Source organism: Thalia democratica, chromosome 3 (assembly GCF_965202585.1).
Source record: "Thalia democratica chromosome 3, ktThaDemo2.hap1.1, whole genome shotgun sequence".
In the NCBI taxonomy this organism is placed as follows: domain Eukaryota; kingdom Metazoa; phylum Chordata; class Thaliacea; order Salpida; family Salpidae; genus Thalia; species Thalia democratica.
The window spans coordinates 34,485,026-34,509,673 of record NC_139167.1 but is presented as its reverse complement, the minus strand read 5'-3'; the positions used below and the strand labels follow the sequence as shown (position 1 = coordinate 34,509,673).

At 27.9% G+C, this 24,648-nt stretch overlaps 1 protein-coding gene across 2 annotated transcripts; it reads left to right on the top strand.

Moving 5' to 3' along the window:
- Positions 1-515: 515 nt before the first annotated feature.
- On the top strand, positions 516-23,220 carry LOC145831561 (roundabout homolog 2-like). Of its 2 annotated transcripts, none has more exons than XM_082938852.1 (25): positions 516-701; positions 4,440-4,613; positions 4,879-4,919; positions 4,977-5,103; positions 10,577-10,743; positions 10,837-10,966; positions 12,038-12,179; positions 12,475-12,599; positions 12,838-12,945; positions 13,077-13,229; positions 13,526-13,758; positions 14,232-14,313; positions 14,749-14,917; positions 15,853-16,019; positions 16,783-17,005; positions 17,272-17,387; positions 17,579-17,881; positions 18,035-18,250; positions 19,087-19,294; positions 19,571-19,675; positions 20,376-20,453; positions 20,954-21,154; positions 21,593-21,684; positions 21,746-22,354; positions 22,844-23,220. In XM_082938852.1, the coding sequence occupies exons 1-25, from the start codon at positions 629-631 to the stop codon at positions 23,005-23,007; spliced, it is 4,206 nt and encodes a 1,401-aa protein (XP_082794978.1). In that variant the 5' UTR covers positions 516-628; the 3' UTR covers positions 23,008-23,220. The 2 variants fall into 2 exon arrangements, with proteins under 2 accessions (XP_082794978.1, XP_082794977.1); XM_082938851.1 differs by having other exon boundaries at positions 18,032-18,250.
- The last annotated feature ends 1,428 nt before the right edge of the window (positions 23,221-24,648 follow it).

Genomic DNA, 24,648 nt, shown 5'->3' with positions numbered 1-24,648 from the left:
ATAGGTGGTTGCCGGTGTTGTGTAGGAGCGTGTGAAAAAGGCTGGTTCGAAGGAAAACAATCGTCGGGTTTGTATGAAATTGCCTGTCAGTGTTGTGACGTTTGGGCGTAATCAAATTAAACGAATTATGCCCATGTCAGAAGTGAGATTTGTGAGAAGAAATTATGCATATTTTTTATTGTTTTATGTAGAAAGTAGTGTTTTATTTGGTTAATTAGCTTTAAGTTGAAGGTTTGTAATAATTTAGATAAAAAACTAGTGTTATAATTATAGAAAATAACGAAGTGTGTTGAGTAAAAGACTAATTTTAATCTAATTTTTTAATAGCATATGGTATAAGTTAGAAAATGCTTAATTACAAGAAAGAACAACTTAAAAAGTAAAATCTCATTTCGAAAACATGTGTAAAAGCCTTAACTAGAAACTATTGTTTTTAAAATAGTTCGTTTGCTTGTTTACATACCAACTAGTTTATGTAAAACTATGAATTGCAGATTTTCAATTATTTTATTAAGTTTTTAATAAAACGATGAGACAATTAGAATAAAAGTTCAAAAAGTAAACAAAATACCTCTGAAGAAATTAAATTTGCATCTTATTTATTGTTTACGTGTCAGAAGAAGTCATTATGAGTGTGTTATGCAAGAGACAAAGTTGCCTCCTTTTAATTGCATTGATTTTCGGCTTAATGACAATTTCAAGTAAGTTTGTATTGGATTGTTGGAAAATAAAAACGTAGTGTGTTTTTTTAGAAAACCAAAAATTTACACAACTGTTTTTAGTTTAACTAAATAATATATTCCTTAAGAAATTTATTAAAAGTATGGTAATTTTTTACAATATACAATCGTTACTGTTTTTATGCACTCTTTCTTAATTAAGCAAAAGTTTGAAAAGTCTTACTCAAAAATAATATTAATTGCGAATTGTTTTTATAATAATACTCATTAAAACAAAGTTAAATTAGTTTGTTACTAAGTGTAAATAAAAATGAAATAGTTTATTACAAACCTTAATTAACAAATACGAGAAGAAAACGTTTAAAAATCGTATTTTATAATCACATTTTATGTAAGTATTTATTGTAGTTAAAAGCTTCAACTTTCTTCAACAAGGCGTTTTTATACAACAATTATTCAGCATTTAAAAGATAAGAAAACAATAACAATAAAACGAAGCTCGAAACCGGTTTTTCCTCAGCTGGGGAAAATTTCGCATTGCAAAGCTTAATGAATTATTTATGAAGCGAAGTAAATAGATTACAGAAAGCTACCGGCGGCTGTAACAATAAGAGAAAGCGTCAAACTTAGCGACCTTGTCACTGTGACTTTTCCTTTACGTTGCTTTTTAAACTGGAAGTTGGAAAGTTTTAAAATGTTTTTTGAACAAATGAAACTAAATTTCTGTCACAAACTAAACGAAATTTGTTTCTTTTATTAGTTTTTAGTCACAGCAGGAGAGTTTAAAAACTATAAATTTAGCTTTAAACTTAAAAAAAAAATAATTTTATGATGTTTAAAATGCTACTACTATTTTACTACTTAGTTTAAAAAATAATGTTTACAAATTTTAATATAACACAGAATTATTACCATAAGGCTTAAAATTAAAGGTAAATAATTTCTAGTTTAAACTAGGAACTATTTTTCTACGTTAATAGGTGTAGCCAATTAAAGCTAACACATACTGAAAATCATAATTTTCTGCACATCGCTATTTTGCCTAAAATAAGTCTTGATAATCAATATGAAAAGCAATACCACTAATGATGATAAAACTGGGGTTTGCATATTTTTGACAACCCTGTAATACAGTGTTTTTTTCACTTGATATCTTGTGCCACTGTCACAATGGTTCAAGAATTTTCGCAATGAAATATTTAGTCTAAGCCTTTAATTTTAGGTTTGAAAAAGTACATTTTTCACCACAAATGACAATTTCAATGTGCTGCAAAGTCGATTTAAATTTTGAAATTTTTTATTTTATATATTTATTTACAAGTATATTCACAACAACTTTTTGCCAATTTTCGTACTTACATTGATTTATTTTTTGAAAGTCCTCTAACCTTATGCGTTTTTACAATCTTTCAGCTAGAAGTGTTTACAACATGATTTTGATAAATCTCTGAATAAAAACACTATTAACTAGTAGTGGAATTTTTATATAGCAGTTAAACGCATGGACTAACATTCGTGTTTTAAGTAGCTCAGTGGGTGGTAAATTTTCACTAGGGATTCTAATTGCCTTGTTAATTTAACACAATTGAAACAGAGATGTTACCATGTAAACACTATTATAACTATTGATTGTCTTACTGAACAGCTTAAAATTTTTAAAAAACAACTAACCACGGAATAATCTTTGTCAACTTAATTGACTTCTGTGTAGAAATTTTTTTAAGTTTCACTTTAAGTTTAACTTCATTTCAATTATTTAATCGTTTTTTTTTCTAGAAAAAAAAAAAACAGATTACAACTAAACTATTGTTTACACTTTTCGGCTTAATTTTTCATTTATAATGTTTTATATCAAAGTTGATGTATACAAAGCTTACAAAGGCTTTATATTTAAATGAAATAAACTGCTGTTCGTAGTATAAATAAATTTGAAACATACTTTAATAAAAATATACTTAAATACATATTTATTATATAAATAAATTAAATGAAAATAAAAAAAAAGTCCTACTAAAAAATATACTTTTTAACTTTTTATAAGTCTGTTGCGTATTTATTGAACAAACTAGACGCTGCACCAAGCATCCTTATACTTCGACTACCGAGCTTTATTGATTAGATTGCAAACTCTAAGCAATTTAATTGGCAGCTGTAAACAGCCAGTCCCTTTAAAGAAGCTGTAATTGCTCGTGTACGATAAACACGAGAATCTGAAAACCCGCGAAGCCGCTTACCGAAACGCAGCGAGCCAACAACTTAATTGCATTTTCACTTGATCGCCTTAGAACTTTACAGCCGAAGGATTTCGACGCTTCGAGTTTCAAGCAAAACCGATTCGCTCCGTTTGCCAGGCGAAAGCGACTTCGGAGCGCAATTTCAACCAATAAACCGAGCAAACAAAGTTGCAATGTGGTCATGAGCAAACTTCAATACAAAATGCAGTTTAGGTGGTCAGTTTAAAAGGTTGCTCGTAAATTTCAAGCGTGTTTTTCATGTACAAACAAATGCAAGACAACTCCGCCCCTTTAAATTACGAGCGTGCAAATTGAAAACTACCGAATGTAAACTTGTTTTTTTTTCATAAGAAGCAATAAACAACATTGCAAAATAACCTTTGTCAACTTAATTGACTTGTGTCGGCCGTCGTTTGTTTTATTTTTATCACAAACTGTTTGCCACCAGGAAGTAGTTTGCAGCTGCCAGAACAAAACTACTTGAAGTTTGTGTAATACATGGAAAATAAACTTTCAATAAGTGTATCGTGCCAATACAGTTGACACTTGTAAAAAAATAAATATTAGTTCATTTTTTGGAAAACTTCCATTGAAAAAAGCACAATTTAAGAAAAAATATTAAAATTAGGTCATAATAAATGTTGTTTGTTTATTACAAACTTTTACATTGCTACGTCAAAAGCGTAACAATATTTTTCTTGTAAAGTTTGAAACATGCAAACACAAGTTTAATTGTTTTTTAACTAAACTGATACAGTTTAATAAAATTAAAACAAAATAGAATTCACCATAACTACTTGATAGAAGGAAGCTTTTATATATTGCATCAGAATATTGAAAATACAGTAAAAAATATTCGAAGGCTGTAATTTAGGCGCGAAAACTAATACGAGCGACACAATAGAATGAGGTCATTTCTTTCGCATCAACACTGTATTTACACTCCGAGGAGAAAACTTCCTCGTAAAGTTAACGGTCAAACACCCGAGGTGATTATTTGTACAAGCCGGGGGCCCCTTTTCACCACAACAGAGCCAATTTCATTCCGCTTCGAAAGTTCAATTTTTATCGAAAGGCAAACAAGATACAATAAATTTTCAGCCGCCGCGTCGCTGCTAATTGGCACGTTGCTAAACACGTCGGTAAATCGTCGGTGGGAAAGATCGAAACGATACCGTAAAAAAAGAAAAAAATTCACTCAAAGCGTAGACAGCCGTGTAATTACAATTAAAAGGGGCTTACCTCGCATAGAATTCCTGAACGTTCACTACATGTATTTTACTTTTAGTTTCATATTACCGTATTTCAAAAAAAAACCGTGGTTTTATAGAAGTAAAGCTATTGACGTTTTACAATAAAAGGTTGCTTTATTGAACGAGTGAAGTTTTTATTTTCATCGATGTCTAAGCAACTAAATATTTCATATAGATCTTGTTGTTTAAGTAGTTGTTGAATTATAGTAGTAAAACTTAAATAACTGATTTGAAATACATAGTTAACAACTAATGTTTATTTAATTTTAAAGGTTGTGATGAATGTAAGGAAACAACGGATAACAGAAAAATAGCTCCTGCATTTCTAGAAGAACCTCAAGGAGTTTATTACAAATCTTCAGCAGCGGTTAAACTTTCTTGTCAAGCCAAAGGTGTCCCAATACCCGAAATTTCCTGGCTCAAAAATGGAAGAAAACCCGACAATTGTTAGTATTTTGACTAGTTAAGGACTAATGCTTAAGTATAAATTGAACAGTTACAATTTTTTTTTTAAACATTTTTTGTATGTAAAAGTCAAATAAAAACAATTCCAAACAAAATAAATAGATACTAAATTTAAGGTTTAACTTTTATTTATAACACAGAAACCTTTATTTTTGCTGTGGTTATAGTTTTTACACTGAATTAAATGATTTTCTTGAGTTAACTATTTTACTTAAGTTAGATTTAACTTATAATTTTAACTTACAGTTAGAAGCATCACACCTTCCTTCAAATGTGAAGATGGAGTTGTAAGTTTTTTTATAAATATTAAATAATGAAAAATTATACACTTAAAAATTATTCAGGCAAAATCAACGTTGGACTTCAGTAATTTGTGGAATGAAGGCATCTCAAATGTTGGTGAATGGACTTGTGTGGCAAATAATAAATATGGATATATAAAAAGCAAACCTGCTAACGTCTACATTTCATGTTAGTAAAACATTTATAAAAAAATATCAAACTTTCTTAACATAACTTATACAAATCTTTTGTCACAAAAACAATCATACCAAACAGATTATTTTTTTTTATTTTAAACTCTTTTTATCGAGCTAAATGATTCAGCTTAATATTCTGTCATAATCTTCATACAATGACAGTAAATTTAAGTTTAGTTTGTAAATTTTAGAAACCCAACAAAATTAACAACGTTACCTTGGTATAAAGGGTGCTCAGTTTTGCTTAAAGCTTACTTTTATGATTATGAATTGCTGTCTCAGTAAAGTTATTGTTGACCGTTCAAGTTTTTAATGAAAGGTTTAGAATTTCATTCACATTCAAATTTTCGTTACGCCAGGGTAGCTTTTTTACAAGACAATACTTTTTGTTAGCTTTTATTGCCTGTAAAAATATTTAATTATTAGTCAATGGGCACTTTATTTCCTGAAATGAAAGTTAACATGTAGAAATGATTTTACGTAGCCACAAGCTTTGTTGTTAAACATGTTAAAATGAATTTGAAACTTTAGAAAGTTCACGCTGACAGTTTTTTATGTAGATTGATTTAAGTTAATTAAAAACAAGTTCGTTTGAATACAAACTTCCTTCAGATGTCTTTTTTTTTATTTACAAATGTTTTTAATTTTTAAATTACTTCAACCTGTTAAAAAAACGTTCAACAACTAAAAAAATTGTTTTATGTCAAGCGTGACATATCAGTAAAGCTAAAATAATATATTTTACAGTCAAAAAAATAATAAAACGTATCTTTAGTAGTTAGTTTTCTTTATATGAATGACCATAATACTTATTTAAAAAACTAATTTTTTTAAGTATAAATGTTTTATGATTTAATTAAATTAAATTTAAACCAATTAAGTTTAAGTAGAATAGTTATACTTAATTTTCAATTGTAAACAAAAACATTTCAGACCTTTACAAGTTTTTAAGCAAATGTTTTAACCTTTCAATTAAAATTGTATTTTAATTTAGTTTAATAATATAAAAAAATATTTTGTTTACAGATATTTTATCTGTAGTTTTATAAAGTATTAATTTCATTAAAAGCAAATTATAACTTTTTAATATACCACAATTCATTAATTGTTTTAAAAGATTCTTAACTTTTTGAGAAACTTTTTAGGCACTAAAATAGTTAAATTATTTTAGAACACAAGTAATCAGTCTTTTTTTATAATTTTTATTACCTTAAAAACAATCTAATTTAGTGATAGCTTTTGTATTGAAAGTAAAATAATAGATTGGTTTATTTTTCATATTGCTAACAATTCAACTTAAAAACATGTATATTATTCAAAGTTATCTAGTTAACTTAACGTTATTCCTTATTATAAAAACTATTCGTGTTGTAAGTTAGTGATTTCTTTTTACTTGCTTTCCTTCGCAACAAGCCAATGCCTGATAAAAGAGTTTGTTTTGCTTGAATCTTATGAACTTTAGCCCTTTGGCACGGCAGCAGTTTGGTAATTAGGCTAACAGCGTGGCATGAAACGAGTTTTTACAGTTGTTAGTAGTTGGCAGTTGACAACCGATTAATATAAAGCTTCTTTTAATTGGTTCCATTTACTACTCTATTTCTTTAAGTTTTTTTTTTAATTGGAACAGAATAAGAAACAGGCTTTTGAATCATATATTACATAGGAGAAAATAAATAGGTGTTTATTAATTTTTCGACCGGACTAAGAAGTTTTTTTTAAGTAGGATTTATATAAATATAAAAACTAATTAAAATTAGCTATAAGTTTTGTGTAACTAAATTATTTCAATTTAAATTTATTAGATGCAAACTGTTTTTTTTTTGTATTGGTAATATATTGTTGCACAAACTATTAACAAAATTAGTACTAGTATATAAAGTACTAAGATACTTTTGTTTCAAACATACCAATAAAAAGCTACAGATTAATTTTCATTAAATCTTTATTATTTTATGATCGTAGGCTATATAATCTTAAACGATTTTTATTTTGTTTGTTTTTATTCACATAGACATATTTTTTTTTTTAACTTAGTCTTAAATTTTCACTTAAGTTAAAAAATATAGTAGTTTAATTTAAAATTTTATTCACTTATTGTGATAATGCATACTAAATACGTAAAAAAAGCGATGGTAGTATGACCTTACTCTTTGTTAAACGGATGCTCTAACTGCATGTTTGTTGACGCTCATTAACTTAATTAAACTCTGTCAGTTTTTGAGTAAAATAAAATTAAAATGTTATGTACTAGGGTATAAATTTAATTTTTTAATTAAAACTTAGGACTAAAACGTTCGAACTACTGCTTAATATCATAACAGTTTACTTTACTTTTATTTCAACAGCAATTGTTTTTATTTTTTGACTTTACCGGATGTATCCAATTAAGTATTCTAGAGATAAATTTTACTGTAATTAAAACGAAACAATACGTTGTAGAAAACTCATTTAAAGTAAAATAATTTTTAATCAAATTATAATTGTAAAAACTCCCTTACCTCTCTACGGGAGTTATTACGTCATAAGTACTTTTTAGCTGGTTTTCTTTGATTTTCAAAAACCCTTTAAATATAAAGATTAGAACAGATAAAATCTATATAGTTTTGATGTATCAAGTTGATTTTTTGTAAATAACTATAAGTAACACAACAGTGATAAAACATTATTACTATTTTCACAATATTCAACGAATAAAATGTAGTGTTAAATATTTGAAAACTTTTCAAAACTGCTCTACGTCTGAAAACATAAGCAAAAATAATTTTTTAAAACTTATAGTTTTTGTATTTAAACTTTTCATAATTTGAAAGTTTTAAAGCTGTTTCTCTTGTTTAATCTTTGCAGTTTAATATATGTTTCATACAGTCAAATACATTTTTTTTCCTGTTCTAGATACACTTGTAAAATTTAAAACGAACAACTAATAAAACGTTTTTTATGAAACTACTTACCAAGTATTCTTTAAGATTATGAAATATTCGGATTAAAACGACTTATTAGCAAAATTATACCAGCTTTACAAATACGTTTCAATTTACCCGTATAAAAATTAATATTAGAACTAGATAAATATGATATAAAAAAATATCAAAGTTTTAACTGTCTATGTTTTTCATCATCTTGTATTTTGTTTATTACGTATAACTCCTACTAACTTTCGTTTACCTATTTATTATTTTTAGAAAAACAAAACATACAATTAACAATGCTAAAAAAATTTCAAACAAAGAATTTTCACTAAATTATAAGAAAAAATAAAAGCTTGACAAAATTGTGAAAACCTCATTGAACTGCACGAAATTTTTCGGTGCGCACGTGTCTATTAACAGAGTGCGATTAACACCCGATGAGTAATAAGCTGTTAATGTGTTAATAGTAAAGTTTGAATGATTCACCGTTATCAACCGAACTGTTAAGCTTAAAAGAAGAATGAACTCAAAAAAGAGCTGGGAAATAAATTGTGTATAAGCTTGAAATTCGCGTTTTAGTTTTAAAAACTTAACTCTCATTGAAGTATAAGTTTAAAAAAAGTATGAAAATAAAACAAGTAAACAAACATTAAATATGTTCATTGTAATTTTTTCTTCATTTTCTTGTTTAGTTTAAACTATTCGGAACTAAAATATTTATACATTAATACAAAAAACACTGTATAAGATTTTTTTTAAATGATATTTATAGTTTCATACTTGCTTTTGCTTGAAGATTAAATTGTAAGACTTTGAATAAAAATAGACTGTTATTAGCTGAAAAGAAATTACAAAAACCGATTTAAACTTTGTTTAATGCAAAGGTAAATACAGATAATTAAATTTTCTTTATAGTTTGCAAATATTAAAGTTCATTCAGTAGGTAGTTTAGATTTAATCATAAAGGTAAATATTCAATGAAAAAGTTAACTGGTTTTAAAAGGGTATAACAATTATCAGGACAGACGTTATCAATAGTTAAATCATAAATTTTTATCGATATTTGAAATGAATGGAAGTTTGCTTAGTTATTAGAAGAAATTAGTTTTTAGGGTTCTGATCTCAAACTTGGTATATTTTTTACTTAAATAGTTGAACAACTTACAAATGTGCAAAAAAGTAAAAATCCCGTTTTTTTTCAAAAATTGAATAACTGTGTATTTAAATTCATATTTTTTATTAACAAGTAAAAGTTTTTTAACTTGACTCCTAATCTTTTTTTTTCTTGTAGCACTATCAACATTTCTTTACCATTAAAGTAACTTCTCAAGCACCCAAAAGACAAAAAACTGATAACGAAATTAAAAAAAAAACTTTGTTTGAATTTAATGCTCAACATTATTCTTCTCAAGAAACTTTACTGTACCGCATAAAAGAAGCCAGCTTGCTACTTGAGCGTACAGTAGCTTAAAAAAGGACAAAAAATATTAAATGTTGTCTTTGTCAAAAACGTCACAAAAGACATCGTTTGTCCCTTAAGGTTAATAAAAAAAAGTGAGAATCTTGAACGTGGTCAATGGCAACCCCCCAAATTACAAACGAAAGGGGCGAAAGGGTGACCTTAGAGCTTGGAAAATATGGAGAAAACAAGAAAATTATTTTATAAGTGCCCACTCGAAAGCAAGATGCCTTCCCCGAAATTCTATTGTCCGCTCATTATTTGTCGTCGTTTCATTCATGTCGCGGTGATCTGCGAAAACTTTTTAATGATGACATGGGGGGCTTTGTGGGTGAGTTTTCTCTTTGCACGCAACCTAATGACTGGAGAGAGAGGGGGGTGATATTTTGTTGTGTTAAAAAATGCTTTCTCCCGTAGGCTTGTTTGTTTTGAATATCTTGGGACGTTTTAAACGTACTTCACGACTTTGTTGATTAAAGTATTAGTCAGTATTATTATATCTGGGTATGTGTATAGGCTTGCTTTAAATACCTTGAATACAAAACATTTTAAAAAGAATTGATAGTTTATCAAGCTAAAAAAACTGTTTTGTATATATAAGATATTTAAAGTTATAAATTAAAAATTGTAAAATCTTAGTGTTGTTATACTTTGCGAAAAAAGTCCACTTGTAAAATTATTTACACGAACACGAGCAGTTTTTTAATCATAAAAGTTTCCTTTGAAGTTGTTTACAGCGAAATTAGTCAATTTCGGCGTACAATTTTACTTGCAGTCGCCATGTATTTAACTACTCCTGTTGCAGTATCGGTTACAAAATAATGAAGCTATAACGAGCTCGGTAGCCACTTTCTCGAACCAATATAAATTATTGTACCATGAGTATGGCTTTACGAAAAACGATTAGCTAAACACCTTTTAGTTTGAAAAAAATATTTAGAGCTTCTCAGTTAACTAACAAAAATAATTCTTCTACAAAAATTTTTGAAATGATTAATTTATATTAGAATTAAAATAAGCAGGTGCTAAAACTTTTGTATGAGTAACAACTAGTAAATTAGTGTGACAAGTGTTATTATGACGCATATACTGCACAGATATCGAGAATTTCGTAGTCATGCCGTTTGATGTTGCTGCTTTGAAGGGAAATTCGGCCACTATACGGTGCAAGAAACCTGATGGACAGCCGGAACCACAAATCACGTGGTTTTATCAGAAATCAGAAGGTTCCAGGCAGGACCAAGTTCGGGATACAAGAAAAAAGGTATAAAAAATACAACAGTCTAATATAGACAAAAAATAATACTGATATTTTCATTAAAACTTTTAATCTACATTAAGGTAAAATATTTTACAGTTACTCCCAAGAGACAAATCAAGTCTGATAATATCTGATGTGAAACCTGAAGATAAAGGTTTATACACTTGTGTGGCGTCAAATTCAGCTGGTACCAGGAAAAGCATTGCTGCTCAACTAACTGTACAAGGTTTTTTTACTACTAGTAAATTTTAAGTAAAAATAATAAGTTTTATGTACCTACGCTGTGCTAAATTTTATAATCATATCCTTCTTAAGTTTAAAAATAGGTTAGCCTTCTATTTACCTTACATCGACTTTGTGCCAAAGTTTATTCTTAACTTCCATTCATCGGTTGAGGTTTAATTCTTAATCCTGATAATGCAGTTTGCAAAGCTAATAAAACCACAACACAATGCAAACATGAAAAGTGAAGTTGGCTGCCAACAAACGCTTTCAGATGCATTAAAAGATTTTTGAGTGGCCCGCTTGCAAACTTGAAAGTTTCTTATTCAGCAAGAAACAAACAAAAAGCTAATTGATCATGTGAAGTTTCTGAAATTTGAAAGAAACACACACATGATTTCGTGTCTTTTGAAGTCTCATAAAAAGCCAATAACATCACGGCAACTTTGTTTTTTTTTTTCCTTCTCAAGTAGATGCAGGCACTTTTAAGTTTTTCAGCTTAATTCCGTAAACTCTTTGACCCCGCCACAACGTTTCGAACATTTTTTCCTGTCATGTTTTTTGTTGTGCTGTCTTTGAAACGATTTTTTTTTGGTTTAAGAAGTGACAACTGAAAAAAATTATCAAAAAACTAAACATTTTAGTTCTGAACAGTTTTCACAACTTAAATTAGTATCAGTATTGTTTTAAGTATACATCAACTAAATTTTAAATTATAGCGATAAAGTGCTTGCGTAAAAAATCTGTATTCGCTCTTTATTTTTAGTTTCAATAAACATCTAAAATACTTAAGCCGTTAGAACAGTTAAATAGTATAAGTTTTTTAATGGACTTAAAACGAAATACTTAAAACCTACTATGCACGAAAAAATGCTATTTAAAATATTTTCTTACGCTGAAAATTCAACGATAAAAAATCAATTTTTACCATATGTCAAATACAAGCATTTTCGCTCATCTGAAATATCTTAATTATTTGATAGTTTAAAACCTATTTTCAGAAAATAAGTACACTTTGGTAATTGTTAACTTTTATATTAATAGTGATGATTATTTTATGTTATTGACGTCACAGAAATGCCTAACTTCACGGAAACTCCTGATGACGTGTCAGTTTACGAAGGAGAAAAAATTGTTGTAAAATGCAAGGCATCAGGAAACCCAAAACCATGGATTTCATGGTACAAGGGATCAAAAAGACTTCAAGATAATAGCAGGTTTGTGAAATTAATTTTTAGATATAACGCAATTTTAGTGATAAAATGACGTAGAGTTACAACTTAAATCCAAAAAAAAAACTATTGTTCTATCATTCAAGTTCAAGAAAAATTATTTTTTTTTAGAATTTCAAAGGTTTGTTAGTTTAAGTTTGTATTAATTACAGTTTTAATAATAAAATGACGTAGTTTAATTGACAAAAATTTAAGAAGAAAATGATTATGGTCTTTTTATTGAATAAATAGTATTTACTACTATTTTATAATTTATAACGAAAATTAAATATGATTTTAGATATGAAATACTACAAAATAAATTGGTTATAAAAAGTGCTCGAACAATTGACACTGGTAGTTACTCTTGTGTTGCGAAAAACAACCCTGGTACTAAAAAGATAGAATTCAATATTCAAGTTGAAGGTAAAAGTTAAAACAAATTTTAAGAAACCGTAAAAAAATCTAAACACTTTTTAACTGTTTAGTAATTAAACTTTTAAGAAAACATTATAGTACTGTAGAAAACATGTATTTTTGCAAAATACGTACAAAATAATTTTAAGCTTCGTATTTAAAGGGGCTTATTATTCATACAGTTAGTGCGTTGTAAATTTAGTCATAAAAATAAGTTTTTTAAAACTAAATTTGTTTGAACTTTCAGATCAACCAGGTGTTGTATTTTCTGAATTATCAGTCAATGAAGGTAGCAATATAAAAATTGATTGTCAAATTAAGGATAGTGGCGATTTGAAATGGAAACTTCCAAGAAGTAAGCAGATTAATAGATGCTTTTGTAAATAAGCTAGACTTAATGCTTTAATAATTAGACCTTTAATAATAATAAAATATATTTTTATTATAATTTTATAATAAAAAATGATAAAAATAATATTTTTACAGGGTTAACAGACTTGCAAAATCCTTACAAATCAAGATTTTTGGTATCAGAAGAAGGAGACAAACTTGAAATAAGAGATGTAAATTTAATAGATGCCGGGGAGTATAGATGTTTTGTTGGTGAAAAACAACACGGAATTAACCTGCATGTTACAGGTTCAAATACATTAGTATAAATTATTTTTTACGGTTTAATTGTATTGCTTTATGTTTTTTTTACTAACACATAAGAGTTTTATTTAGCTGAACAAATTATATAAGAGACAAGTTTAGTTGGTAAGCAAAATAGTTTTTACTTCTGAATTTTACTTGATTTCACTGTAAAAATAGGTTCAAATACAAGTCATTGTTTTCAATAGACTGCAAATAAGCAAAAACACAAAATTAAAACTGGATTTAAAATTTAAAAAATCTTTGAAGTACTTAAAATTTTAGTTGTATTAATTTTACAGCTTCATCAAGACCAGTGCCTCCCATTGTGACAAGCGCTTCTGGTGATACATTTAAATTTTTGGGAGAAATGGTCACTTTCAAGTGCTCTTACATGACCAGATCGCCCGAAACAGTCAAGGTTGAGTGGTTAAGGGACGGCAACCTCATGTCTGAATCTGCTTATGGGGGTCGGATCAGTTTCCATGACGACCCAAAAGAAAACAACTCCGGGCTAAAGATTTTTCAAACAAAGGTTAGAGATCAACATTTACTATGCACTCTCAGTCATCAGTATATATTGTTAAGTAAACAAAGTTTATTGATTTCGCCAGTAACCTTTAATACTATTTCAAACACACACTTTATTGTAACAAAAAGTTAACGCTGCTTTGAAGTTGTAAAAGAAATTGTTAACTGCTAAAATGTTAGTTCTATAAATGTATGAATGTGTTTTGCATATTTTTTTTATTTGTTTTGTAAAATAACTTGCGTAATATTCAACTTTAATAGTACTGTTAAGTCAAAAACTAAAAAATATTTCCTATTTGTGACAATTATTCGGAAAATCTGAGTTCCCTTAATTTTTAGAACATAACTTAAAGTTTTAAAAACAATTAGAACTAATTGAAATCAATACCACATGTAGAAAACTACAAAAGTAAAAATGTAATCTATTTTAAATATTATTACTATTTATAAACTAACAGTAATACCTTTTTATAACAGCAATCTGATAGCGGGCTTTATACGTGTGTTGTCTCAGACATAAATGGAAAAACTTCCTTTCCAATGAAACTCAAAGTTGCTTGTGAGTTTGTTGCTCATTAAATTAATTTGGTACAGTAGCAAATAAACAGTTAACAATAATATCACTACTACTTTGAATGTTTTATAAGTTGTAGTTTAACTTTTAGAAAACTAGTATATTTGTATTATTGTTTACATGATATTTCAAATTTAAACGTTTTATATAGACCACATCTCAAAAACAAACTTAAAACTCAAAAAATAAACAATGTATCTAAAGGTTTATTTATAAGGTTATTGTGGTAAAAAAAAAGGATTAGATACTCTAAAAAAAACAAGATTTTTAGAACTTGAATTGTCAGAAATTTTAATATTAGAACTTGAGTTGTTGTGCACCTGTATAAGTATATTAAAATATAAACTTAAAAATATTTTTTTGAGAAAAATTAATTGTGAAAATAAGAATAATAATAAAAAATGATAGTTTTATATTCAGCACTAGGAGATCAGTTTCAAGACACTTCGGACGCTGAAGAAAAGATTCCAAAAATTTCAGGTTACCCTGAATTAGTTTCATCAACAAGTGACTCATTAAAATTAAAGTGGAATCCTTCAATATTATCAGTTGATGATCAACCAGTTTATTTCGAACTTGCATACTTTCAGTGAGTCACGTTGATTGGTATTAGATGCTCCTTTGAGTATCATTAAGTTTTGATAACGAGTGCTTAAGATTACTTTCAGAGTAATTAAGATTTTATATGAGCTGCTGATATAACAAAAAAAAAAACTATCAAGAACTAGAGCTGTAATGACTATACCTGATCAAAATAATTAATTTATTACAAAACAACAAAAAAAAGTAAAATTAGTGCTACTGTAATTTGTCTAAGATTTTTATGTTTGTAATCAATCATAATTACTTTAATTGCTAAAAACAGCTGCTTTTTTGTTGAAAATCAAAGCTGTATTTGCTTTTCCATAATTAGTTGTTCTATTTAAAGTTAAAACTCTGTACTGTTTGAATAAAATTTGAATGATAGTTTAAAACAAAATTCGGCTAAGAAAAAAAACTTTTAGAAAAAAAACTTATAGCATTTCAATATTTTGATATTTCAAATCGACGTCGAGACAAAGCACATGTGTTTTTTAAGCTCGGTTTCAGTTTTGTGAAATTCAATAGAAAATTAGTCATGACATTTTGGCTGTTTCAGTGCCCAAATACAATATTTGTTTTGATAAAAATGTTTTGTTGGTATTCTATTAAAAAGCTCAGCGTCAGCCGATGCCAAACTGGAAGATTTTTATGACCTTTTTAACATTGTAGAGAGCGTACAGAAGTGAAATGAAAACAAACACAAAGCTTGTCTTTTTTGTACAAATTAAAGTTTACTTCTGTGTTTGCAAAGTATTATCTACTTCAGAAAGTAATCTTGGCAAACGTGACCAAAATAAAAAGCATTTAAACGTAATGATAAAGCTTGTTTTTGATTAAGCTTTTAAAGTGAGTATAAATATTAAGAATCACAACCTTCTGATATTAGATAAAATACTTGATTTTTTCGTTTAAATTATTTAAAACAAAATATGTTATTTTCAGGATAGGACAAAAGTTAAAAGAATGGAATGTGATGCCAAGAACACTTTCTACTGAAGTTGAAATAAATAGACTTCAACCATCAAAACCATGTTATATAAAATTACAAGCTTTTAATGACTATGGAGCAAGTCAAACATCAATTGTACCAATTGCCTACTACACACAAGGTTAATTACTTTTAGAAGTTTAGATAACTTTCTTTAAACTTTTGTGCAAACAAATTATTTATTATAGTTTCAAAGGTTAACGTGTGTTTAATGACCTAATGTTGTAAAAACTATTAACCGTATTATTTCTTAACTTTGGTGTTTGAGCTACATAGATTTTGAACATGGTTTGATAAGAAATTTGAGGAATTTCAGCCAAAAATTAATAAATTTTTCCCAGCTTTGCAATTTTTTCAAATGAATACCTCAACATTAACCTAAAAGCTTAGGTTAAATCCTGGTGTTTACTAAGCTTACACACATGTGGAAAACTAAAGTTCAGTCGACACCAACTTTGCCGCCTTCTATTGTTAAACTACATATAAAAGATAAAGTATTAATTTTTTGACCTTTTTCGAATTCAAAAGCTGATGAAAATAATATTTTTCCCATACTTTATCAACTTACGACATTAGACACAAGATTTTTAAGTTATTTGTAACTTTAGTTTAAATAAGCGTTAATGATGCTAACAATTAACAGTTACATTTTTTTATAAAACCACGCAGAGTTTCAAGCAATCTTTGAAGTGTTTGTTCTGTTTGCTTTGATTCCTTTCTTTATCTAAGCAAACTCTTGAGTGGTGCTTCAACTGCTGTACTTAATCCGTAGTTACACACTCAGCGTTAAATTATATAAAATGATTAAATAAAGCTTCTTTAACAAGCTTAAAGTTTCTCCACCATGTTTCTATAAAAATTTTTTCAAACTGCTGTTTCTACAGAAATTGAAGTTGTCAACACGACTGCAAAAGAAGAATCGTCGATAACAAAAGTTGAAAAACTAGAGGCGTCGCTCGTCTACACGTCCAAGCGGCAGTTCTTGCAGGTCAGCTGGCAGGCGAAAGATGGCTCGTGCGGTGAAACTGACGGATTTCAAATCAGGTCTTATTTGTTCAATGGGGTGAACGGCGAAGTCGTTCTCGACAACGTGCCTTGCAGTCAAAGGTAAGTTCAGGAAAGATTAAGTAGTTGTAAAAAAATGCTAAAAAAAAACAGCAAAAAAGCAGTTGCCTAAGTAAACTTAGAAAAAAAATCAATAAGTTATTTCTTTTACAAAACAGTAAAACAAACTTAATTAGGTCAAATGTATATTTAAACAAGGTATATTAAAAGCAAGTAGCATATTTTTTGTAAAAAAAACAAAAATTTAAAATGTGAAAGGAAATATTTAAAATGATGATCGATTGTCATCACATGTACTTTATTTACAGGATATACAACCTACCTACTGCACATGGCTTCAGTTATGCTGTTGAAATTTTGTCTTATACTAACGATTTTGTGGACAAAACAGGAATTTTAGCAACAATTTCGTCTGAATTACAAGGTTAAATAACTTTAATAAAACTTTTTAAAACAGTAAACAACTAGTATTTATAAAGTATTTTTTAATATGAGATAAGGATATTAATAAAAAAAGTTAGAAGTTTTACCAAAAAAAAAACAATACTAAATTTAGGAAGATGTAAATAAATAGAAACGAAAAAACCAAACTTATAATTTTCAATGTTATTATAGTCAACATTCTTCAACCAATCGATATAAGAGACCACCAAAAAAGCGATGATGGTTTAGAAGTAATTTGGGGTCTTCCCCATTTACAAAAACATTTCAATGACGTCATTGACTATTACGTCATTACTTGCAAGGGGGAAAAGAAGACTGAAGTTTTGTATGTTGAAGCTGAAGAACTTTCTCAACAAGCTGAAACTAACGTGACTTCAACTTGTTCGAGCTTTGGTTTTAATGAAGTGAAGGAAGTAAAATTAGAATTTGTAACAAAACTAGGAGGTGGTCCGTCTTCAAAAGCTTCGTTTGTTGGTTAGTTTTTAAAGAGAAAAGCTCGTTGTTTACAATTTCGGTGTTTGTTATTAGTACAAGCGCAGAGTTCGAGTTTTAGGCTTGTATCAAAATACACGCTCTATTTGTTTCCAATTTTCTCTATCGTTATTTACAAAACTCTACTTTCAGCAGCAGAAAACAAAAATGAAGGAGAAGTGGTTACAGTATCAACAACAACAACGACAACGGAAAATCCTGAAAGCAGCACTATGCCCCCACAACAAGATTTTTGGACAACCACCACGGGTTATATTGTGATGGCCTGTGTTGGATTGCTACTGATTGTAGCAATCATTGTATTTTTTTATGTACGTCGAAGAAAAAACCTCAAGTCTATGAATAGACCCAGTAAGTATATTAAAATATTTAATATTAATATTTTATAAAGTTTACTTTGTAAAGTTTGTTTTTATATAAAGTTGTCGATAAAATTTTACATAAGGTTTTATGCTGTTTTTTTTTAATCTCAATTTTTTTTCTATTCAAACAATTTTGTTTTGAAACAATTTTTATTCTTTATTATGATACTTAATTTAATTTGGTATTTACAAAAACATATATTAAAAACCTAAAAACCGTAAAACAACCAAGTGTGTTTGTTTAGTTTCTTATTTAACTATTTTAGTAGTAAGAAATATTTTCAGTTTTTCTACTTTTAATGGCTTTCAAAAAAAGAATTATAAACGCTTATGCAACTTTGTCAAGCAAGTTTAAAAGAGTGTGGCTTACCGATATAACAAAAAGAGAATCACGCGAAGTTAGACAACTTGGCTTGAGTTTAGTTCGCCGCATCCGTGTTGTCAATTGACGTCAAGTCGCAAACTGCCTGTCAACTGTGAATCTTACAACATTGTATTTGCAAGCCAAATGATGTTTATTCCATTTAAATATAGATTTTCTATTACACCCCTATTGATTGTTTGATTGTCAAATAAACTCTGTTAAGCATTTATAGCCAATACAGTGCTTATGTATTACTGTTGATAGGCACTATTAGCTAAGTTTATAAATTTGATAGTCATTGTTTTTGTATATGAGTATTTTTCTATGAAACATTGTGGTAACTAAATTTACAAAATACTTAAAATTTTTAATCAAAATTAAAGAGAACAAAATATGAAAAAAAAAATTTCAAAAAATAACTTAAAAATTGTTTATAACAAAACAGTTTTCAACTATAACAGGTAGTCACAGATACAATCCACCTTTACACCAGTTTGATATGGGTATCCTTGACAAGCCCCTACCTTCCCCTAATAACCAAACAAACTACTCTAAAATGGGTGATCGTGTTATTGGTAACGGTGGTGAAAGTGTTTATATTTCACCTTCCGGAATTTCCCCAAATAACTACAACAATATGAAGATGAGTGCTTCTTACCAACAATCAAGGTATTCTTTTCACTAAATGTTTAGACAATATCATAATAAGAGCTGATCATAATTAATTTTATTTAACTAAAACAGTCTACCTACACTAAACAAACTAGTACTTTACTTAATAAAAACAGTACTAATGAATAGTTAAAAGGATATACTGTATTTGCGAAGATACAATTTGACCTTTAGGCTTAAATTCAAAAGTTTACTATAAGGTCATTCTAAAACACTATCTATTTCATTAATGATTCTGATTAAACCATAACTCATACTTTAATACTTTTATAGAGGAGGATCAGTAAGTGATACACTTCAGCAATCTCCTGTTTATTTATATATGAATGGAAATAATACAACTTTCAATCAGCAAAATTACTCAACACAACCTCGAATGTAAGTTGTAAAAGGGGATAATTTCTGTTTTTTGTAGAGTTACAAGCCTAAAAGAAACTAGTTTTTAGACCTTTTAATTGCTGTTTAAAAAATTAGTCGTAAAAAATATGTTTCTTGCAATTAAATAAAATTAAATGTGATTAGTTTGAAAATAATCTGGCCTCAATAGTTTGTAGCACCTACCATAGCAGTTTTTTTAGACTTAGATACAATCTTAAGATTCACATAACTTAGTTGGAAAATATAGAATAAAATGAATACACAGCTGTGATAACTAGTAGATACATATATATAAATGTATATTTATAATATAAAAAACAACTAATTTTCAAATCGTTTACTTAGTTTCAATGCTTTAAGCAATCCTCAGAACGAAATAAAGAACAAAGTAAGATTTTCAAAGTATCACATAAAATAACACATCGTGACGTTTCAACTAAAATTGAATAATTTTAGTTAGCCTATTTTAAAAACAACTTATGTACAAGTTAACTTATTTTTGCTTTGTTTGTTATTGTTTTTGGAATAATTTTGTTGTTAATTTTTTTGTTATTATTTAGTGGTTTTTGGTTATAAATGTGTATGTACATAACTTAGATAATATTTCTAATTTGTTGTAAAATTTTAAGTTGTCTTTGTGTTACTTTTTTTTTATACTTGCTTACTAAGATTTTCTTTCAAACTAACCTTTCGTTTTTAGCCCGCAAGAAACGGTTTCAAACCAGCATTACAAAAAAGCACCGCCCAGTCCGCAGTTGTCACAGAAGACCAGTCAGCTGTAAGTTTGTAAAAATCGTTGTAACTATTACTAGAAACAATGTATAACTTTAGAAAAATGAAAAGAAACTTGGTTTAGTTTAAAAGTTTTTGTTTTAATGAAGATTAAATGAACTTATGTTAAAATAAGCCTAGTTTTGACGTGAGGTCTATTTTATATTATATTTTGGTTTTGTTTTATTCTGAAGAAAGATGAAACTAATCCGTTAAAATAATAATTATTTTAAACATTTATTTAATATTATCTGACATTTATTATCTGACATTTTTGCACGAAAATAACATTTAAAAGTACTATTTCGTTAGAATTTTATTACAGCAACAAAATATTTAATTCATCGTTAAAGTTTTATGGTTAAAAACAGTATTTAAATTAGTTGCTATGTTTACGTAGAAAACTGTTTACAACTAATAGCTGCGCTGTGTCAAGTATAAAGTGTTTAAAAATTTTAAAACTGTTTAAGAAATATCTGTAAATGAAATTTAAACTTTATCTTTTAGAAGTCTGAGTAGTGGAAGCATGCTACATTCTGCCGGCGGAAGATCTTCTAATTCAGGCCAGCAGAGAAAAACAAATTATCCAGAAGACATTTCACCTCAACAACAAATTAATTTACCAAATTCGCAATCAGCTTTTAATAACAGCAGTAACCTATTATCCTTCCAAAATCAAGAACGATATCAAAATTACACAAATCACAGGTATGTATAGTTTTATCTAGTGATTAACAATTTTTTAATTTCTTATTTCGCCTAAAGACTTTAAATCTGTGGCTCTCAACCTTTTTTCATATATGTTATTTTTTATAAAACGTAGTTACCAAATTTAGCCCAAAAATAAAAAAAACTGTTTCTCAAATTTCAATAGAAACTTAGAAATTTTAAGTTTTTGAACGGACAAATCCTGACATTTGCTAATATTTGGTTAATTTTACTATAAGTTTACTGAAACTAAGACGACAAAAACCAAATTCAATTAGAATCCTTGTTTCATAAAACTACCAAAACATTTATTGTGAGAAACTTAACCCCTTTAAACAAGGAAATTTACTCCAGGTTAAGAATCGCTGCTTGTAATAAAAGATAAAATTAAGAGTTTTGAACGTTTCTGTGGCTTAAAGCAGTCAATTTAACTTTTAGGCGCCAAGGAGATTATCAAAACAATCAACCAATTTTAGTTGCAAGTGCCTCAGCTATAAATTCTAACATGAATGTTCCACAAAGAATACCTCGTAAGTTTATAAAAGTTGTTTTATAAGGTTATTTTTTATTACCAGTAAATATATTTTTCAGCCAAAAGTGTATCTATGATGAACTCACTCGGAGGACAAAACGTCGTTTCCATGACAACTGACGACCAATACGCTTCTTCAGGTGAAGAATCATTTGACATGCCGTCTGCATCTCAGGTGGGAGTAGCGCCACCTAGCAACCATCACTACAACCACCGTAGCAACCAACAGGGTCAATTTCATCTAGCAACCGTGGAAGAAGTAGCAACAGCAAGCAATCGTATCCATGACAACGACCCGTTGCTAGAAAATCCCCATCAAAACCACCAACAAATACAACAAAACCGTAACCATCAAAGACGTCCAAATCACGGAAGCGCGACGAATTCTTCTGTGACGTCATACAACCATCACACGGGCGACAGTGGAATGAGTGCTGGTCAGGCTAGCAACGAGCATAGCAGCGTTCGTAGTGACGTACCACGTGACCACGTACCTGCGTTTATAGATGAAAAATTTGTTGGGTCGCCACAAATGAGTTCAGTATCTGTTCATAGCGGATACAACAGCACAGCTTCGAGTTGTTGGCAGTTTCAGCAGCCGAAAACAAGAAATCATCCAGCAAATCAAGTGATTCCTGAAGAACCTGACTGCGAAAAACTAATTCACAGTAAGTTGTTACATTAAACTTGTTTTTGAAAAATATTTTTTTTGTATATTCTAAGGAAAATATTTTTTTAGACCGTTTCATTGTTGTACCATTTTTATATGCTGTAGTATTAGTTAATGAAGGCAAAAGTTAAAGATTTACCGATTTTTGTTTTTACTTTCTATGAACAAAAACTTTTCCAATATGTCAGTAGTATCTAGTAATTAACTAATTGAGTTACAAAAAATGTTTAAAAAGCCTTTAATAAATTTTGACTAAGTTTAGTTGTAAAAAGATATTGTTGTAAAAATTATTTTTTGTTTTAAAGCATAACCTTAACGTATAAAATTATAAAGTTTATTTCATGTAAACTTTAACTTAGAAATTTAATGAAGATAGGAGAACTTTTAGTTTTCAAAGTTACATCTCTTGTCACACGAACAATTTATATTAATTTATGCATTTTTTTTATACTTGCTCAATACTTTTAAAACAAAGACAAACATACAGATACAAACCATCATGGTAACTACCACAACACGGCGCAAAAGAGTCAGTTGGGTTGCTTAGCAACAGGAACAGCCCCTGTAAGACTTCCTTCACGTCAGGTCCATTATTTAACTTCACCCGTCGAAGTTTCTACCTCAGATTTCTACAGCGATCAAAGTCAATGAAGAGATAACATTTATATAAATGATCTTTTATCTTTAAAAGTTCGACTGTTTACTGTAGCTTATATACTTTACCGACTAAAAAAATTGAATTAAAAAAAGTCAAAGTTATCAAAAAAAAAAGATACTTTTGATGTAGTTTATTTATGATTTCTAAATTCATTTAATTAATATTTTTTAACCAATGGACAATGTGAACAAAAATAACACTCTGTGTACCGTTTCAAAAAGTTTGGTCTACAAACTGAAATAGCTTAATTTCAAGACTAATATATAATCTTAAGTAGAATTATATTTTGTAGCAAAAGAAATGGTGTTTATAATTAAAAAGTATTTTAATATCTTCTGTGGTATTTTATACGTTCAAGTTTATTGAATATTTTGAATTTTATTGAATAACTTCTATTTACTATACATAAAATACCTATATTTATATATAGAAGTATAACTATACTAATTTTGTCATCAATCATTTTTGTCGTTTTTTGTGAATGTACTGTTATTTTTTCTTTAAATTTTTAGGAAAATTTTGTGTATTAAACTGATTGCTTTTAAAATATTCCTTAGTTGTTTTAGTTTGTTTCTTTTTGCTGAAAGAATAAATATTGTTAGAAATTAATTATTCTAAGAAGATTTATTTTCTTGCTAAAGTAAGTCTGAGTATTGTTGTTTTGTTTAAATTCAACTTATTATTAAAAAAACATGCTTGATAATTACAAGTGTTAAACTGAACACGAGCAAGTAGTTATTTAAAATAAACAACTATTACATAATATGACCGTTTAAATATTTAATACTTTATAACATAAAGTAATCAAATTACATCTTTTAGATACATCTTTTATTAAAGTTTTTCTTTTTAATAAGCTTTTTTACTTATTGACACAAAGTATTATAAATTACAGAATAGCCAACTAAGTTAACTTAATTTTTATTTTTTTTATAAATTTACGAAAACAACCAAAACAAAAAGTTAAATATACAGTTGTGTGTTTTTTTAAAAGTTCGATTAATGAATTCTTAAAAATATATAGTTTCATAAAATTTAGTACAAATACATCGAAGAAAAATTAATAGTGCTAAAAATTCATATTAATTTGGTATAAATTTACTTATTGAAAATTCATATACACCAACTTAATTTAGTTTCAACAAGTGAATAAAAAATCAATTATTTATACTATATATATATGTATTTTTACTAAAATAGTATGTACTTTTAGCACTGTTTTTTTTCCTTCAATATATTTATACTAATTCTTAAGAAACTATATATCTTTAAGAATTCATAACTAAAAATAAGAAAACTAACATTAATTTAAAATATTTTTTTTCAAGGTAAACTAATGTTAGTTGTTATTATTTTTATGCATATGTTTACAATTTTTTCTCAATAAAGAGCATTAAAAAACATAATAAATTTACGGTTTACTATACTATAATTTTAAAGTTAAATAATAAAGTTAAGTTTATATTTGTGTTTAGAATGTAAAAATTCAAAGTATATAAAACATTACGCTTTCAACAAAAAAATAAGTTTTACACCAGAGTTTAAAAAAGATATAAACAAGAGTTTTGTTTTCAAATGTTTTCAGTTTATTAAGAAAACGGTTACTAAAAGTTAATTTTTTGAAAAACCTCTTT

Bases quoted from the DNA above. Each gene is read 5' to 3' on its own strand.
- LOC145831561 (XM_082938851.1), top strand. From the start codon at position 629: ATGAGTGTGTTATGCAAGAGACAAAGTTGCCTCCTTTTAATTGCATTG. The intron at 4,614-4,878 runs GTTAGTATTTTG...TTTAACTTACAG, and splicing joins TGGAAGAAAACCCGACAATT to TTAGAAGCATCACACCTTCC. The intron at 16,020-16,782 runs GTTAATTACTTT...CTGTTTCTACAG, and splicing joins AATTGCCTACTACACACAAG to AAATTGAAGTTGTCAACACG.